Raw genomic sequence first — 20,143 nt, 5'->3', positions numbered from 1 at the left:
ATGACACGAAGGTTGGTTGGGTTGTGGATAGTCTGGAGGGATGTCAGAAGTTACAGAGGGACATAGATAGGATGCAAGACTGGACGGAGAAGTGGCAGATGGACTTCAACCCAGATAAATGCGTAGTGGTCCATTTTGGCAGTTAAATGGGATGAAGGAGTACAATATAAAGGGAAAGACTCTTACTATGGTAGAGGATCAGAAGGACCTTGGGGTCCGGGTCCATAGGACTCTAAAATCGGCCCCGCAGGTGGAGGAGTTGGTTAAGAAAGTGTATGGTGTGCTGGCCTTTATCAATCGAGGGATTGACTTTAGGAGTCCAGGGATAATGATGCAGCTATATGAGACCCTCATCAGACCCCACTTGGAGTACTGTGCTCAGTTCTGGTCACCTCATTACAGGAAGGATGTGGAAATGATTTAAAGGGTGCAGAGGAGATTTACAAGGATGTTGCCTGGATTGAGTGGCATGCCTTATGAGGATAGGCTGAGGGAGCTTGGTCTTTTCTCCTTGGAGAGACGTAGGATGAGAGGAGACCTAATAGAGGTATATAAGATATTGAGAGGCATAGATCGGGTGGACTCTCAGAGGCTTTTTCCCAGGGTGGAAATGGCTGGTACGAGAGGACACAGGTTTAGGGTGCTGGGGGGTAGGTACAGGGGAGATGTTTGGGGGAAGTTTTTCACACAGAGGGTGGTGGGCGAGTGGAATCGGCTGCCGTCAGTGGTGGCGGAGGCAAACTCAATAGGGTCTTTTAAGAGACTCCTGGATGGGTACATGGGACTTAATAGGATGGAGGGTTATAGGTAGGCCTAAAAGGTAGGGATATGTTCGGCACAACTTGTGGGGCCGAAGGGCCTGTTTTGTGCCATAGTTTTCAATGTTTCTATGTTTCTATGCAAGTCTCACAATACCAGGTTAAAGTCCAACAGGTTTATTTGGTAGCAAAAGCCACAAGCTTTCGGAGCACTGCCCCTTCGTCAGGTGAGTGGGAGTTGTGTTCACAAACAGGGCATATAAAGACACAAACACAATTTACAAAATAATGATTGGAATGCGAGTCTTTACAGGTAATCAAGTCTTAAAGGTACAGACAATGTGAGTGGAGAGAGGGTTATGTGAGAACACCATCCACCAGGTACACGGTACATACTCTTGCAACTCGGCCAACGTTGTCTACCTGATACGCTGCAAGAAAGGATGTCCCGAGGCATGGTACATTGGGGAAACTATGCAGACACTGCGACAACGGATGAATGAACACCGCTCGACAATCACCAGGCAAGACTGTTCTCTTCCTGTTGGGGAGCACTTCAGCGGTCACGGGCATTCGGCCTCTGATATTCGGGTAAGCGTTCTCCAAGGTGGCTTTCGCGACACACGATGGTGCAGAGTCGCTGAGCAGAAACTGACAGCCAAGTTCCGCACACACGAGGACGGCCTCAACCGGGATATTGGGTTCATGTCCCACTATTTGTAACCCCCACAGAGTTTCACTGGCTGTCTTGTCTGGAGACAATACACATCTTTTTAGCCTGTCTTGATGCTCTCTCCACTCACGTTGTTTTGTTTCTTAAAGACTTGATTAGTTGTAAGTATTCGCATTCCAACCATTATTCATGTAAATTGAGTTTGTGTCTTTATATGCTCTGTTTGTGAACAGAATTCCCACTCACCTGAAGAAGGGGCTTGCAGCTCCGAAAGCTTGTGTGGCTTTTGCTACCAAATAAACCTGTTGGACTTTAACCTGGTGTTGTTAAACTTCTTACTGTGTTTACCCCAGTCCAACGCCGGCATCTCCACATCTTGGTCACAGAAGACAGAGGGTGGTAGTGGAAGGGTCTTTTTCCGGCTGGCTGCCTGTGACTAGTGGTGTTCCGCAGGGCTCTGTATTGGGACCTCTGCTGTTTGTGATTTACATAAACGATCTGGAAGAAGGTGTAACTGGGGTGATCAGTAAGTTTGTGGATGACACAAAATTGGCAGGACTTGCAGATAGTGAGGAGCATTGTCAGAAGCGACAGAAAGATATAGATAGGCTGGAAATTTGGGCAAAGAAATGGCAGATGGAGTTCAATCCTGATAAATGCGAAGTGATGCATTTTGGTCGAAATAATGTAGGGAGGAGCTATACGATAAATGGCAGAACCATAAAGGGTGTAGATACGCAGAGGGACCTGGGTGTGCAAGTCCACAGATCCTTGAAGGTGACGTCACAGGTGGAGAAGGTGGTGAAGAAGGCATATGGCATGCTTGCCTTCATAGGACGGGGCATAGAGTATAAAAGTTGGGGTCTGATGTTGCAGATGTATAGAACGTTGGTTCGGCCGCATTTGGAATACTGCGTCCAGCTCTGGTCGCCACACTATCAGAAGGACGTGGAGGCTTTAGAGAGAGTACAGAGGAGGTTTACCAGGATGTTGCCTGGTATGGAGAGGCTTAGTTATGAGGAGAGATTGGGTAAACTGGGGTTGTTCTCCCTGGAAAGACGGAGGATGAGGGGAGACTTAATAGAGGTGTATAAAATTATGAAAGGCATAGATAGGGTGAACGGTGGGAAGCTTTTCCCCAGGTCGGTGGTGACGTTCACGAGGGGTCATAGGTTCAAGGTGAAGGGGGGGAGGTTTAACACAGATATCAGAAGGGGGTTGGGGCGGCACGGTAGCACAGTGGTTAGCACTGCTGCTTCACAGCTCCAGGGTCCCGGGTTCGATTCCCGGCTCGGGTCACTGTCTGTGTGGAGTTTGCACATTCTCCTCGTGTCTGCGTGGGTTTCCTCCGGGTGCTCCGGTTTCCTCCCACAGTCCAAAGATGTGCGGGTTAGGTTGATTGGCCAGGTTAAAAATTGTCCCTTAGAGTCCTGGGATGTGTAGGTTAGAGGGATTAGCGGGTAAAAATATGTGGGGGTAGGGCCTGGGTGGGATTGTGGTCGGTGCAGACTTGATGGGCCGAATGGCCTCCTTCTGCACTGTAGGGTTTCTATGATTTCTATGATGACATATTTTACACAGAGGGTGGTGGGGGCCTGGAATGCGCTGCCAGGCAAGGTGGTGGAGGCGGACACACTGGGAACATTTAAGACTTATCTAGATAGCCGTATGAATGGAGTGGGAATGGAGGGATACAAAAGAATGGTCTAGTTTGGACCAGGGAGCGGCACGGGCTTGGAGGGCCGAAGGGCCTGTTCCTGTGCTGTATTGTTCTTTGTTCTTTATTACAAACAACAGGAGCCCCAGCACTGATCCCTGTGGAACACGACTGATCACTGATCTCCAGTCAGATAAACACCCTTCCATCACTACTCTCTGTCTTCTATGACCAAGCCAGTTCTGTATCTATCTTACCAGCTCACCGTGGATCCCATGTGACTTCACCTTCTGCACCAGCCTGCCATGAGGGACCTTGTCAAAGGCCTTGCTAAAGTCCATGTAGAAAACATCCACTTCCCTGCCCTCATCAATCCTCTTTGTCACTGCCTCAAAAAACTCAATAAAGTTTGTGAGACACGACCTCCCCCGCACAAGCCATGCTGCCTATCACTAATAATTCCACATTTTTCCAGATGTGAGTACATCCTGTCCCTAAGAATCTTCTCCAATAATTTCCTTATCACTGACATAAGGCTCACTGGCCTGTAGCTTCCCGGATTATCCCTGTTTGCCCTTCTTAAATAAAGGGGCAACATTGGCTATTCTCCAGTCCTCTGGGACTTCTCCTGTGACTAAAGAGGGTACAAAGATTTTGTACAAGGCCCCAGCATTTCCTCCCTCGCCTCGCTCAATATTCTGGGATGGATTCCATCAGGTCCTGATGACTTGTCTCCCTTTATGCTTTTCAAAACCCCCAGCACCTCCTTTCTTTTTAGATCGACATGCCCAAGAATATCAACACACCCCTCTCCAGACTCACCACCCACCATGCCCTTCTCCTTTGTGAATACTGATGCAAAATATTCGTTCAGGACCTCACCTACTCCCTCCGGCTCCACGCATAAACTCCCTCTTTTGTCCTTGAGTGGACTTAACCGTTCCCTAGCTACCCTCTTGCTCCTTATCTATAAAACGCCTTGGGGTTTTCCTTAATCCTGTTTGCCAAGGACATTTCATGGCCCCTTTTAGCCCTCCTGGCTCCTTGTTTAAGTTCTTTCCTGCTTTCTTTATATTCTTCGAGGTCTCTGTCTGTCCTCAGTTTCCTAAACCTCACGTGTGTCTCCTTTTTCTTTTTGACTAAGCTCACAATTTCTCTTGTCATCCAAGGTTCCGGAATCTCGTCATCCTTATCCTTAATTTTCGCGGGAACATGCTGGTCCTGAACTTTAATCAACTGGCCTTTAGAAGCTTCCCACGTGACAAGATTTCCCCAAAAATTGTATAGAAAGCTGTTTAGCTCTGTAAACCAGATGGGAAGTCTCCTGAGTAACCAGTAGAGACTGACAGTCCGCTAATCACCAAAATAAAAAGCTCTGATTGTTGGAGAGGCTTGAGTTAAATGTTGGTTAATAACACTCCAATGTTCAATAAGAGTTTAACTTCCCTACTTTTCAATTCTATTCCTCTAAAAATAAATCTCAATTGTTTAATACAAATTTATCAACCTGTGTTGCTATTATTACAGTAACCTTATCGCGAGTTTGCCTCAACACTTGTTCTTCTTCATGCGAGGCTCTGTGATTGCAATCAGACTGTATGTCAATAGTCAGACCTGTCCCTGTCTGCAATGGCAGAGTGCTGGAATATTATAGCCTGCGAGGTTCCAGATCAATCGTTAGTGAGAAATGTTCATGCTGATTCCAGTGAGAAATAGACTGAGCATTTTCCAGAATGTGGAAATGTTGGAGCTGATATCAGTGATAAATATGGGGGCGGCATGGTGGCACAGTGGTTAGTGCTGCTGCCTCACAGCGCCAGAGACCCGGGTTCAATACCGGCTTGGGTCACTGTCTGTGTGGACTTTGCACGTTCTCCCCGTGTCTGCGTGGGTTTCCCCCCACAGTCCAAAGATGTGTGGGTTAGGTGGATTGGCCATCCTAAATCGCCCCTTAGTTCAGGGGGACCAGCTGGGGTAAATGCATGGGAAAATAAGGCACAAATAAGGCACGGTCAGCACTGAGGGAGTGCTGCACTGTCAGAGGGTCAGTACTGAGGAAGTGCCGCACTGTCAGAGGGTCAGTGCTGAGGGAGTGCCACACTCTCAGAGGGTCAGTACTGAGGGAATGCCGCACTGTCAGAGGGTCAGTGCGGAGGGAGTGCCGCACTGTCAGAGGGTCAGTACTGAGGGAATGCCGCACTGTCAGAGGGTCAGTACTGAGGGAATGCCGCACTGTCAGAGGGTCAGTACTGAGGGACTGGCGCACTGTCAGAGGGTCAGATCCTTGAAGGTGACGTCACAGGTGGAGAAGGTGGTGAAGAAGGCATATGGCATGCTTGCCTTTATAGGACGGGGCATAGAGTATAAAAGTTGGGGTCTGATGTTGCAGTTGTATAGAACGTTGGTTTGGCCGCATTTGGAATACAGCGTCCAGTTCTGGTCGCCACACTACCAGAAGGACGTGGAGGTTTTAGAGAGAGTGCAGAGGAGGTTTACCAGGATGTTGCCTGGTATGGAAGGGCTTAGTTATGAGGAGAGATTGGGTAAACTGGGGTTGTTCTCACTGGAAAGACGGAGGATGAGGGGTGACCTAATAGAGGTGTATAAAATTATGAAAGGCATAGATAGGGTGAACGGTGCGAAGCTTTTTCCCAGGTCGGTGGTTCACGAGGGGTCATAGGTTCAAGGTGAGGGGGGGAGGTTCAACACGGATATCAGAAGGACTTTTTTTACACAGAGGGTGGTGCACAGAGGGTGGTGGGGGCCTGGAATGCGCTGCCGGGCAAGGTGGTGGAGGCGGACACACTGGGAACGTTTAAGACTTATCTAGATAGCCACATGAATGGAGTGGGAATGGAGGGATACAAAAGAATGGTCTCGTTTGGACCAGGGAGCGGCGTGGGCTTGGAGGGCCGAAGGGCCTGTTCCTGTGCTGTATTGTTCTTTGTTCTTTGTTTGAGGGAGTGCCGCACTGTCAGAGGGTCAGTACTGAGGGAGTGCCGCACTGTCAGAGGGTCAGTACAGAGGGAGTGCCACACTGTCAGAAGGTCAGTACTGAGGGAGTGCTGCACTGTCAGAGGGTCAGTGCGGAGGGAGTGCCGCACTGTCAGAGGGTCAGAACTGAGGGACTGCTGCACTGCCAGAGGGTCAGTACTGAGGGAGTGCCGCACTGTCAGAGGGTCAGTATTGAGGGAGTGCCGCACTGTCAGATGGTCAGTACTGAGGGAGTGCCGCACTGTCAGAGGGTCAGTACTGAGGGTATGCCGCACTGTCAGAGGGTCAGTACTGAGGGAGTGCCGCACTGTCAGAGGGTCAATGCTGAGGGAGTGCTGCACTGCCAGAGGGTCAGTGCTGAGGGAGTGCCACACTGTCAGAGGGTCAGTGCTGAGGGAGTGCTTGCACTGTCAGAGGGTCAGTACTGAGGGAGTGCCACACTGTCAGAGGGTCAGTGCTGAGGGAGTGCTGCACTGCCAGAGGGTCAGTACTGAGGGAGTACCGCACTGTCAGAGGGTCAGTACTGAGGGAGTGCTGCACTGCCAGAGGGTCAGTACTGAGGGAGTGCCGCACTGTCAGAGGGTCAGTACTGAGGGAGTGCTGCACTGTCAGAGGGTCAGTGCTGAGGGAGTGCCGCACTGTCAGAGGGTCAGTACTGAGGGAGTGCTGCACTGCCAGTGGGTCAGTACTGAGGGAGTGCCGCACTGTCAGAGGGTCAGTACTGAGGGAGTGCCGCACTGTCAGAGGGTCAGTGCTGAGGGAGTGCCACACTGTCAGAGGGTCAGTACTGAGGGAGTGCTGCACTGCCAGTGGGTCAGTACTGAGGGAGTGCCGCACTGTCAGAGGGTCAGTACTGAGGGAGTGCTGCACTGCCAGAGGGTCAGTGCTGAGGGAGTGCCACACTGTCAGAGGGTCAGTACTGAGGGAGTGCTGCACTGTCAGATGGTCAGTACTGAGGGAGTGCCACACTGTCAGAGGGTCAGTACTGAGGGAGTGCTGCACTGCCAGAGGGTCAGTGCTGCGGGAGTGCCACACTGTCAGAGGGTCAGTACTGAGGGAGTGCTGCACTGTCAGATGGTCAGTACTGAGAGAGTGCCACACTGTCAGAGGGTCAGTGCTGAGGGAGTGCCACACTGTCAGACGGTCAGTGCTGAGGGAGTGCCACACTGTCAGAGGGTCAGTACTGAGGGAGTGCCGCACTGTCAGAGGGTCAGTACTGAGGGAGTGCCGCCCTGTCAGAGGGTCAGTACTGAGGGAGTGCCACACTGTCAGAGGGTCAGTACTGAGGGAGTGCCGCACTGTCAGAGGTCAGTACTGAGGGAGTGCTGCACTGTCAGAGGGTCAGTACTGAGGGAGTGCCGCACTGTCAGAGGGTCAGTATTGAGGGAGTGCCGCACTGTCAGAGGGTCAGTACTGAGGGAGTGCCGCCCTGTCAGAGGGTCAGTACTGAGGGAGTGCTGCACTGTCAGAGGGTCAGTGCTGAGGGAGTGCCGCACTGTCAGAGGGTCAGTACTGAGGGAGTGCCGCCCTGTTAGAGGGTCAGTACTGAGGGAGTGCTGCCCTGTCAGAGGGTCAGTACTGAGGGAGTGCCGCACTGTCAGAGGGTCAGTACTGAGGGAGTGCCGCACTGTCAGAGGGTCAGTGCTGAGGGAGTGCCACACTGTCAGAGGGTCAGTACTGAGGGAGTGCTGCACTGTCAGATGGTCAGTACTGAGAGAGTGCCACACTGTCAGAGGGTCAGTACTGAGGGAGTGCTGCACTGCCAGAGGGTCAGTACTGAGGGAGTGCTGCACTGTCAGAGGGTCAGTACTGAGGGTGTGCTGCACTGTCAGAGGGTCAGTACTGAGGGAATGCCGCACCGTCAGAGGGTCAGTGCTGAGGGAGTGCCGCACTGTCAGAGGGTCAGTGCTGAGGGAGTGCTGCACTGTCAGAGGGTCAGTGCTGAGGGAGTGCTGCACTGTCAGAGGGTCAATACTGAGGGAGTGCTGCACTGTCAGAGGGTCAGGACTGAAGGAGTGCCGCACTGTCAGAGGGTCAATACTGAGGGAGTGCCGCACTGTCAGAGGGGGATAGGGCCTGGGTGGGATTGTGGTTGGTGCAGACTCGATGGGCTGAATGGCCTCCTTCTGCACTGTAAGATTCTATGATTCTATACACAAGCAGATGTCGTCTTTTCATTTAATTCCATCGTGTTGGTGGGGAACTGGTATTTTTGTAACTTTCAGTTCCTTTCCCCGAAAAGTTCAACGATAAATTTATGAAAAAAACACCAATTCTAGAAATTGATGACAGAAGATTCTGGAATTTGCAATATCAGGCCACGGGCTTCCTGAACAGGACATTTCCTTTTGTCAACTTCCCCTTTTTCCAAACGACCAAATGAATTTGTTCTGAAATTCAGACTCATTCTCTTTGAGGGATTGACCGGAGACTGTCTGACAATCAGCAATGACCAGGTAAGGAAAATATTCGGCATTTCCATTCAGCGCGGGGTGGTGGCTGGAGCGAACACTCGCCTTGTTTGATCATTTATCAATCTGCCACTGCTCTTTCCTTCATCAATTTTCAGCCTGTGTTTGGATTCCTATCGTTACCGTGGTTATGCTTCCGGGACAGGCACTGGGTGTGATCCTAATCACAACTCTCTGCTCCGTGGAACACAATTAATGTCTTAATACAATTTGGTATTTGCTACCAAATAAACCTGTTGGACTTTAACCTGGTGTTGTTAAACTTCTTACTGTGTTCACCCCAGTCCAACGCCGACATCTCCACATCATGACACAATTAATGGACAGAGCATTGTGAATGTCACCAAACCCCGAGTGATCCTCACTGTGCCCGGGCTCAGAGTGATCCCCCCGTGCCCGGGGCTCAGAGTGATCCCCCCGTGCCCGGGGCTCAGAGTGATCCCCCCGTGCCCGGGGCTCAGAGTGATCCTCCTGTGCCCGGGCTCAGAGTGATCCCCCTGCCCCCGGGGCTCAGACTGATCCCCTGCCCCCGGGGCTCAGAGTGATCCCCCCGTGCCCGGGGCTCAGAGTGATCCCCCTGTGCCCGGGGCTCGGAGTGATCCCCCCGTGCCTGGGGCTCAGAGTGATCCCCCCTGCCCCCGGGGCTCAGAGTGATCCCCCCGTGCCCGGTGATCAGAGTGATCCCCCTGCCCCCGGGGCTCAGAGTGATCCTCACTGTGCCCGGGGCTCAGAGTGATCCCCCCGTGCCCGGGGCTCAGAGTGATCCCCCCGTGCCCGGGGCTCAGAGTGATCCCCCCTGTGCCCCGGGGCTCAGAATGATCCCCCCGTGCCTGGGGTTCAAAGAACAAAGAACAATACAGCACAGGAACAGGCCCTTCGGCCCTCCAAGCCCGCGCCGCTCCCCGGTCCAGGATTGAATCCTGAATCCAGGATCCCCGCCCAATTTTCCAGCCTATCTACATACCAATATCCTATCCACCGAGCTGTCCCTCACAGCTACGATGCTTTGTTCATCACAACCTATTAACTCACCCCCACCCCCCCATTCCAGACCATGTGATCTCCAGGGAGAGGCGAAAACCCAGAGTGAAAAACCCCAGGGCCAATATGGGGAAAAAAAATCTGGGAAATTCCTCTCCGACCCCCTGAGGCAATCGAAACGAGTCCAGGAGATCACAATGGCCCCGATCGGAAAATGCTTCCCAACCCTAGTCATTTCCACTTCCACGAGCACCATATGAATTCCCTGCCCCCGAGACAGGTTCCCAACTATCCGCAGTCTCACTCTGTACTGGCACCAGCAAGATGATCATAGAGGATCTCAGAGTGATCCCCCTGTGCCCGGGGCTCAGAGTGATCCCCCTGTGCCCGGGGCTCAGAGTGATCCCCCTGTGCCCGGGGCTCAGAGTGATCCCCCCTGTGCCCCGGGGCTCAGAATGATCCCCCCGTGCCTGGGGTTCAAAGAACAAAGAACAATACAGCACAGGAACAGGCCCTTCGGCCCTCCAAGCCCGCGCCGCTCCCCGGTCCAGGATTGAATCCTGAATCCAGGATCCCCGCCCAATTTTCCAGCCTATCTACATACCAATATCCTATCCACCGAGCTGTCCCTCACAGCTACGATGCTTTGTTCATCACAACCTATTAACTCACCCCCACCCCCCCATTCCAGACCATGTGATCTCCAGGGAGAGGCGAAAACCCAGAGTGAAAAACCCCAGGGCCAATATGGGGAAAAAAAATCTGGGAAATTCCTCTCCGACCCCCTGAGGCAATCGAAACGAGTCCAGGAGATCACAATGGCCCCGATCGGAAAATGCTTCCCAACCCTAGTCATTTCCACTTCCACGAGCACCATATGAATTCCCTGCCCCCGAGACAGGTTCCCAACTATCCGCAGTCTCACTCTGTACTGGCACCAGCAAGATGATCATAGAGGATCTCAGAGTGATCCCCCTGTGCCCGGGGCTCAGAGTGATCCCCCTGTGCCCGGGGCTCAGAGTGATCCCCCTGTGCCCGGGGCTCAGAGTGATCCCCCTGTGCCCGGGGCTCAGAGTGATCCCCCTGTGCCGGGAGCTCAGAGTGATCCCCCTGCCCCCGGGGCTCAGAGTGATCCCCCCGTGCCCGGGGCTCAGAGTGATCCCCCTGTGCCCGGGGTTCAGAGTGATCCCCCTGTGCCCGGGGCTCAGAGTGATCCCCCCGTGCCTGGGGTGCAGAGTGAACCCCCCTGTGCCCGGGGCTCAAAGTGATCCCCCTGTGCCCGGGGCTCAGAGTGATCCCCCTGTGCCCAGGGCTCAGAGTGATCCCCCCGTGCCCGGGGCTCAGAGTGATCCCCCCTGTGCCCGGGGCTCAGAGTGATCCCCCCGTGCCCGGGGCTCAGAGTGATCCCCCTGTGCCTGGGGTTCAGAGTGATCCCCCCGTGCCCGGTGATCAGAGTGATCCCTGTGCCCGGGGTTCAGAGTGATCCCCCTGTGCCCCGGGGCTCAGAGTGATCCCCTCTGTGCCCCGGGGCTCAGAGTGATCCCCCCGTGCCTGGGGCTCAGAGTGATCCCCCTGTGCCCCGGGGCTCAGAGTGATCCCCCCGTGCCCGGGGCTCCGAGTGACCCCCCCGTGCCTGGGGCTCAGAGTGATCCCCCTGTGCCCGGGATCAGAGTGATCCCCCTGCCCCCGGGGCTCTGAGTGATCCCCCTGTGCCCGGGCTCAGAGTGATCCCCCTGTGGCCGGGGCTCAGAGTGATCCCCCCGTGCCTGGGGCTCAGAGTGATCCCCCCGTGCCTGGGGCTCAGAGTGATCCCCCCGTGCCTGGGGCTCAGAGTGATCCCCCTGCCCCCGGGGCTCCGAGTTAACCCCCCCGTGCCTGGGGCTCAGAGTGATCCCCCTGCCCCCGGGGCTCCGAGTTAACCCCCCCGTGCCTGGGGCTCAGAGTGATCCCCTGCCCTCGGGGCTTAGAGTGGTCCCTCTGTGCCCGGTGATCAGAGCGATCCCTCTGTGCCCGGGCTCAGAGTGATCCCCCCTGTGCCTGGGGCTCAGAGTGATCCCCCCATGCCCGGGGCTCAGAGTGATCCCCCTGTGCCCGGGGTTCAGAGTGATCCCCCCGTGCCCGGTGATCAGAGTGATCCTCCTGCCCCCGGGGCTCAGAGTGATCCCCCCATGCCCGGGGCTCAGAGTGATCCCCCTGTGCCCGGGGCTCAGAGTGATCCCCCCATGCCCGGGGCTCAGAGTGATCCCCCCATGCCCGGGGCTCAGAGTGATCCTCCTGTGCCCGGGGCTCAGAGTGATCCTCCTGCCCCCGGGGCTCAGAGTGATCCCCCTGTGCCCGGGGCTCAGAGTGATCCCCCCGTGCCCGGGGCTCAGAGTGATCCTCCTGCCCCCGGGGCTCAGAACGATCCCCCCTGTGCCCGGGGCTCAGAGTGATCCCCCTGTGCCCGGGGCTCAGAGTGATCCCCCCTGTGCCCGGGGCTCAGAGTGATCCCCCCGTGCCCGGGGCTCAGAGTGATCCCCCTGCCCCCGGGGCTCAGAGTGATCCCCCTGTGCCCGGGGCTCAGAGTGATCCCCCCTGTGCCCGGGGCTCAGAGTGATCCCCCTGTGCCCGGGGCTCAGAGTGATCCCCCCTGTGCCCAGGGCTCAGAGTGATCCCCCCTGTGCCCGGGGCTCAGAGTGATCCCCCTGTGCCCGGGGCTCAGAGTGATCCCCCCTGTGCCTGGGGCTCAGAGTGATCCCCCTGCCCCCGGGGCTCAGAGTGGTCCCTCTGTTCCCGGTGATCAGAGCGATCCCTCTGTGCCCGGGCTCAGAGTGATCCCCCCTGTGCCTGGGGCTCAGAGTGATCCCCCTGCCCGCGGGGCTCAGAGTGATCCCCCTGTGCCCGGGGCTCAGAATGATCCCCCTGTGCCTGGGGCTCAGAGTGATCCCCCTGCCCCCGGGGCTCAGAGTGATTCCCCCCGTGCCCGGGGCTCAGAGCGATCCCTCTGTTCCCGGGCTCAGAGTGATCCCCCTGCCCCCGGGGCTCAGAGTGATCCCCCTGTGCCCGGGGCTCAGAGTGATCCCCCTGTGCCCGGGGCTCAGAGTGATCCCCCTGCCCCCGGGGCTCAGAGTGATCCCCCTGTGCCCGGGGCTCAGAGTGATCCCCCTGTGCCCGGGGCTCAGAGTGATCCCCCTGCCCCCGGGGCTCAGAGTGATCCCCCTGTGCCCGGGGCTCAGAGTGATCCCCCTGTGCCCGGGGCTCAGAGCGATCCCTCTGTTCCCGGGCTCAGAGTGATCCCCCTGCCCCCGGGGCTCAGAGTGATTCCCCCCGTGCCCGGGGCTCAGAGCGATCCCTCTGTTCCCGGGCTCAGAGTGATCCCCCTGCCCCCGGGGCTCAGAGTGGTCCCTCTGTTCCCGGTGATCAGAGCGATCCCCCTGTGCCCGGGGCTCAGAGTGATCCCCCTGTGCCCGGGGCTCAGAGTGAACCCAGACCCAACATCACCCTCGATGTGAAAGCCCATGACTGGATTAGTGCCGCCTACGTCAGGATTAAGGGAGGGCTGCATTGTTCATAGGTCAGTATCCTTGGAGAGCAGAAGGAGACCATTGGGCCCATTGAGGCAGCACTAACCCTTCAACAGGCCATCCTAGCCAGGCCCTATTCCCATGACACCGTGTATTACCCTCAACATCCACCCATTAACCCACAAATACTGGGAAAATAAGGCATAATTTGGCATGGAAAATCTATCTAACCTACACATGTATGGACTGTGGGAGGAGCCCGGACCACCTGGAGATAACCCACTGCACTGCCTGAGGGTCAGTACTGAGGGAGCGCTACATTGTCAGAAGGTCAGTACTGAGGGAGTGCTGCACTGTCAGAGAGTCAGTACTGAGAGAGTGCCGCACTGTCAGAGGGTAAGTACTGAGGGAGTGCTGCACTGTCAGAGGGTCAGTGCTGAGGGAGTGCCGCACTGTCAGAGGGTCAGTACTGAGGGAATACCTCGCTGTCAGAGGGTCAGTACTGAGGGAGTGCTGCCCTGCCAGAGGGTCAGTGCTGAGGGAGTGCCGCACTGTCAGAGGGTCAGTACTGAGGGAATACCTCACTGTCAGAGGGTCAGTACTGAGGGAGTGCCGCACTGTCAGAGGGTCAGTACTGAGGGAGTGCCGCACTGTCAGAGAGTCAGTACTGAGGGAGTGCTGCACTGCCAGAGGGTCAGTGCTGAGGGAATACCTCACTGTCAGAGGGTCAGTACTGAGGGAGCGCTGCACTGTCAGAGGGTCAGTGCTGAGGGAGTGCCGCACTGTCAGAGGGTCAGTGCTGAGGGAGTGCCGCACTGTCAGAGGGTCAGTAATGAGGGAGTGCCGCACTGTCAGAGGGTCAGTAATGAGGGAGTGCCGCACTGTCAGAGGGTCAGTACTGAGGGAGTGCCGCACTGTCAGAGGGTCAGTACTGAGGGAGTGCCGCACTGTCAGAGGGTCAGTAATGAGGGAGTGCTGCACTGCCAGAGGGTCAGTGCTGAGGGAGTGCCGCACTGTCAGAGGGTCAGTAATGAGGGAGTGCTGCACTGCCAGAGGGTCAGTGCTGAGGGAGTGCCGCACTGTCAGAGGGTCAGTAATGAGGGAGTGCCGCACTGCCAGAGGGTCAGTGCTGAGGGAGTGCCGCACTGTCAGAGGGTCAGTACTGAGGGAGTGCCACACTGTCAGAGGGTCAGTGCTGAGGGAGTGCCGCACTGTCAGAGGGTCAGTAATGAGGGAGTGCCGCACTGTCAGAGGGTCAGTAATGAGGGAGTGCTGCACTGCCAGAGGGTCAGTACTGAGGGAGTGCCGCACTGTCAGAGGGTCAGTAATGAGGGAGTGCTGCACTGTCAGAGGGTCAGTACTGAGGGAGTGCTGCACTGCCAGAGGGTCAGTACTGAGGGAGTGCCGCACTGTCAGAGGGTCAGTACTGAGGGAGTGCCGCACTGTCAGAGGGTCAGTAATGAGGGAGTGCTGCACTGCCAGAGGTGCTGTCTTTCAGTTTAAATGTTTCTTTTGGTGAAGGTGATCTCTGAATGCAGTTTTGAATCTGTTTGTGAACAGGCCCCAGCTGAGGGGAAGCCTTGGGCGGGTTTACATTATTCAGTGCACACAATAAGAGATCTTGTTTTTAAAGTCATGCATGACAATCGATGGGGTATTCTTGGCGATATTGATGATTCTTGGTGAGGATTTCTAACAGAAACTTTTCTCAGTCTTCACAGGATGAAGTTTGGAGTGATTGTCATCTTGCTTCATATTGAGTGGACAGTGGGCTCACAATGTGGAAGCCCAGCGTTAGAATCGAAGACCACTGCTGCCATCAACTGCTCCATCACCTGTCTGGATTGGAGTCAGTTAAAGCTTAAGGGGGTGACTGACCTGTCATTGGCCAACTGCAGCATCTTCCGCATTGTTAACATTTCACACACTCCAGGTCTGGAGCAACTCAATCTCATGAATAATAATCTCCAGCAACTTCCAGACAATCTCCTGGAAAGCCTCAGCAATTTAAACACACTGACTCTCAATAGAAACCCTCTCACATCTATTTCTCTCAGCATCGTTCTCTCAATACAAGTTAGCTTTGATTGTTCCTGCAAGCTTTTGGAAGATTTGATGCACAATTGCAATGCGGCAGAGAACTGCACGCAGAGTTCCCTCCAGAAAATACATTGCAGCTGGTCCAATATTTCCAATGTTTTGAATGTCAGCAGTTTCTATCACTCTGAGTGTCAGGGGCCGAACCTCCTGCCAGTCTATGTCCTCATCACACTGCTGATTGTTATAATTGTTGGAGTTGTTGGTTGTGTGCTGATGAGACAGCGCTGCCAACGCACAGCCAGCATCCTCTCCCCAAACAAACGCCATTCCGTCTCCTCCTCGGATCCTGGGCAGCAAAGGTACGTCAGCACCACAACCTGGAAAGATGCTGCAGAGAGTTCCAGAGAAGGGAATCAGCAGCAGCTGGCTCACAAGGATTATGAGAACATGCTGATGGGGGAAGCGGATGGAGCACCGGGAGATGATGGCAGGTAAAGTGCAGTCAATGTGCAGAAGAGTGTAAATGCACCAACACATACTGCACAAGTTACTGTGTCAATGCAGTTAAATGAGTAATTGTGTGAATAGTTCAACACAACAAGAACAGGGAAAGGGAAAATATATACACACACCAGTGTGTAAATTCATTCACACATCGATAATTGAGTGTGCAAATACATTAACAGATCAGTGACTGTGAGTGTGTAAATGCATTAACACATCTGTATCTGTGAATGTGTAAATACATTTATAATACTAACTATGTACAAAGCATATAAACAGAAGAGGTCTCTGAATGTGAACGTATTTGAAAAACTCTAAGAAGAACCTCATGCATGTCTCAAGAGAGAAACAAATGTCATTGTCCCTTCTGTTTCTGTGTATAAGGACAGTAGTCTTCATTTTTTAGCTGTCCAAATTCACATAATTCTGCTAGTTGTGTTACTGCTGTGATGTACCATTCATTTTCACACTGAACTCTATTGTTGAATACATAACATTCATATTTAACATCCACTCAGGGCTTTCAAAATCTGTCATCTTTTTTCTTTGCATATCTGTTAGATTGAGGGTGGTATAGAATTTGTAGTAGTCCCAGCCAGGAGTGTTAAGAGTATGAGTACTCTTACTGCTTCAAGTTTATTAAGTCTGTAGCAATCTCATAGTTTTGCCATTGTAAGCAGAAATACTACCAGTTTTTCCATGTATCTGCCATTCATTTCAACTGGAGATGGGATTGGAATAGATGGGACTGGAAATTTACTGCCATCAATTTTACTCACAAAGCAATTCACTTGTAGCCTCCATCTGTGCTGCCCTTTTCTCTGCAGCCAGTACTTTTATTTGTAGCTTGTAGGTGCTTTCATTTGTCCTTTCATCAACTTTTCTTTGCAGTTTTGTGTTTTCTGTGTATGTTTCTGAGCTGTCTCTCTTGCACTCTTTCTTTTCCTTTGTTCTTTGAAGCAGCTATTTTTTGCGGATGTGAATCTTTGTGGTCCTGGGTTCGGAGTGCCTTTTCTGTTACTGTTCCAGTGTCAAAAATCTATTTTGATCCACTTCTATATGTCACGTTTCAAGTATCATGATCATGCTTCATGATCCCGGGTAGGGAGGGATGTTCTTATGAGGAGAGGTTGAGGAGGTTGGGCCTGTACTCATTGGAGTTTAGCAGAATGAGAGGCGACCTTATTGAGACATATCGGATTCTCAGGGGGATTGACAGGGTCGATGCTGAGAGGTTGTTTCCCCTTGTGGGAGAGTCTGGGGCCAGAGGGAATCACCTCAGAGTGAGGGGGTCACCCACTGAAGACAGAGATGAGGAGGAATTTCTTCTCTCAGAGGGGAGTGAATCTGTGGAATTCTTTCCCGCAGGGGCTGTAGAGGCTGGGTCACTGAGTATGTCCCAGGCTGAGACAGGCAGATTTCTAATCAGTGAGGGAATCGAGGGTTATGGGGATAAGGCGGGAGAGTGGAGTTGAGGATTATCACATCAGATCAGTCATTGAATGCCGGAGCAGGCTCGATGGGCCGAATGGCCTGTTTCTGTACTGTAGGGATTCTATGATTCTATTTCTGCTGCTACAGCCTTGGGACTACAGTCCTCACCTTCATTGGCACCTCCAGCAGAAGTAAATTGGATTTTGCGGAAGTCTCTTTCGGGAATTCCTTTTCTCTTTTTAATGGAATTTCTGCTTCTTTCTTTCAGGAACCCGAGGACTGTGGACGATACCTACTATCTGGAGAGTGATCCAGCCTGTGATATTTACTTAAATGAGCAGCCAATATATTGTAACTACACAGAGTCCGGGGCTAATCCCGACGATGATGTTTATATTATACCTGACAAGTAAAGCAGCGAGATTCCCCGCGTGAGACATCCGATTGACTGCAGATCTTTGATTCCATTTCCTCTTAATACCAAGCATGGCAATTTCTAACCATTTACACTCTGGACAAGTGACATAAACAACAACCCCAGGAATCCAACCAGAATCCCAGGAATCCAACCAGAATCCCAAGATTCCAACCAGAAACCCAGGAATCCAACCAGAATCCCAGGAATCGATCAGAATCCCAGGAATCCAACCAGAATCCCAGGAATCGAACCAGAATCTTAGGAATCTATCAGAATCCCAGGAATCCAATCAGAATCCCAGGAATCGAACCAGAATCTCAGGAATCTATCAGAATCCCAGGAATCCAACCAGAATCCCAGGAATCGAACCAGAATCTCAGGAATCTATCAGAATCCCAGGAATCCAACCAGAATCCCAGGAATCCAACCAGAATCCCAGGAATCCATCAGAATCCCAGGAATCAACAAAACACCATGAAGTTGATGAACTTTGTGTCAGGAGTTTGCCAGTGTGGCTGCAGGTTCAGAGGAGGACAGGTTGTGATGTGTTGGTGAGGATTTAGTCCTGGAGGTAACTTTGGCCGCAGGATGAGGGGGTGAAACTCAGCTGTCAGCTCAGTCTGGGCCCGAGCCCCAAGTTCCTCATTCATTTTTGTTCTTGAAATCTAACATCATGAGAACTGCAAATTCCACAATTTGGGATAAAGGGAGGCTGTGAATCCAATGGACAGCAGAGATTTCAGGAATTGCCAAAGGGATTAGGAAGAGTTTGTCAGCAAGAAGCTGTCATTAAAATCAGGTGAAGCTGGTTCGAGGAGCTGAGAGTCTGACTTGTGGGTTTGGAAGGGGCTACTGCGTTTCCTGAACAGACACTGGCCAGTGAGATTAGGCGAAACCAAGAGTACATGGGGACAGACACTGGGAGTACACTGGGGCACACATAGAGAGCACACTGAGGCATACACACAGAGTACACTGAGGCACACACAGAGAGTACACTGAGGCATACACACAGAGTACACTGAGGCACATACACAGAGAGTACACTGAGGCACATACACACAGAGTACACTGAGGCACATACATAGAGAGTACACTGAGGCACACATAGAGAGTACACTGAGGCACACACACAGAGTACACAGAGGCACACACAGAGAGTACACTGAGGCACACACACAGAGAGTACACTGAGGCACACACAGAGAGTACACTGAGGCACACACACAGAGTACACTGTGGCACACACAGAGTACACTGAGGCACACACACAGAGTACACTGAGGGACACACACAGAGTACACTGAGGCACACACGCAGAGTACACTGAGGGACACACACAGAGTACACTGAGGGACACACACAGAGTACACTGAGGCACATACAGAGAGTACACTGAGGCACACACACAAAGTACACTGAGGCACACACAGAGAGTACACTGAGGCACACACACAGAGAGTACACTGAGGCACACACAGAGAGTACACTGAGGCACACACAGAGAGTACACTGAGGCACACACACAGAGTACACTGAGGCACACACACAGAGTACACTGAGGCACACACACAGAGTACACTGAGGGACACACACAGAGTACACTGAGGCACACACAGAGAGTACACTGAGGCACACACAGAGTACACTGAGGGACACACACAGAGTACACTGAGGCACATACAGAGAGTACACTGAGGCACACACAGAGAGTACACTGTGGCACACACAGAGTACACTGAGGCACATACAGAGAGTACACTGAGGCACACACACAGAGTACACTGTGGCACACACACAGAGTACACTGAGGCACACACACAGAGTACACTGTGGCACACACAGAGTACACTGAGGCACACACACAGAGTACACTGAGGCACACACACAGAGCACACTGAGGCACACACACAGAGTACACTGTGGCACACACAGGGAGTACACTGAGGCACACACACAGAGTACACTGTGGCACACACACAGAGTACACTGAGGCACACACACAGAGTACACTGTGGCACACACAGAGTACACTGAGGCACACACAGAGAGTACACTGAGGCACACACACAGAGTACACTGAGGCACACACACAGAGTACACTGAGGCACACACAGGGAGTACACTGGAGCACACAGAAGGTACACAGAGAATATACACTGGGAGCACACTTGGTATCTGAATCCGCAGGCCACACCTGGTAAACCACAATGGAACAATTGATGAACTCATGTACATAAATGTCAGCTTACATTGGACTCTGCTGAATAAACAGTGACTCTGTAGTTACACAGTGAGTGATCCTTATCCTGCTGAATAAACAGTGACTCTGTACAGTTACACAGTGAGTGATCCTTATCCTGCTGAATAAACAGTGACTCTGTACAGTTACACAGTGAGTGATCCTTACCCTGCTGAATAAACAGTGACTCTGTACAGTTACACAGTGAGTGATCCTTACCCTGCTGAATAAACAGTGACTCTGTACAGTTACACAGTGAGTGATCCTTACCCTGCTGAATAAACAGTGACTCTGTACAGTTACACAGTGAGTGATCCTTACCCTGCTGAATAAACAGTGACTCTGTACGGTTACACAGTGAGTGATCCTTACCCTGCTGAATAAACAGTGACTCTGTACAGTTACACAGTGAGTGATCCTTACCCTGCTGAATAAACAGTGACTCTGTACAGTTACACAGTGAGTGAT

General features: G+C 52.9%; 1 protein-coding gene across 1 annotated transcript; it reads left to right on the top strand.

Moving 5' to 3' along the window:
* Positions 1-8,487: 8,487 nt before the first annotated feature.
* Positions 8,488-18,165, top strand: LOC144479586 (uncharacterized). The gene is made up of 3 exons (XM_078198479.1): positions 8,488-8,538; positions 14,750-15,568; positions 17,284-18,165. The coding sequence occupies exons 1-3, from the start codon at positions 8,531-8,533 to the stop codon at positions 17,426-17,428; spliced, it is 972 nt and encodes a 323-aa protein (XP_078054605.1). The 5' UTR covers positions 8,488-8,530; the 3' UTR covers positions 17,429-18,165.
* Positions 18,166-20,143: the final 1,978 nt, after the last annotated feature.

This window comes from Mustelus asterias, chromosome 26, assembly GCF_964213995.1.
Source record: "Mustelus asterias chromosome 26, sMusAst1.hap1.1, whole genome shotgun sequence".
Taxonomy (NCBI): domain Eukaryota; kingdom Metazoa; phylum Chordata; class Chondrichthyes; order Carcharhiniformes; family Triakidae; genus Mustelus; species Mustelus asterias.
This window is presented reverse-complemented; position numbering and strand designations above follow the sequence as displayed.

Bases quoted from the DNA above. Each gene is read 5' to 3' on its own strand.
- LOC144479586 (XM_078198479.1), top strand. The intron at 15,569-17,283 runs GTAAAGTGCAGT...TCTTTCTTTCAG, and splicing joins GCACCGGGAGATGATGGCAG to GAACCCGAGGACTGTGGACG.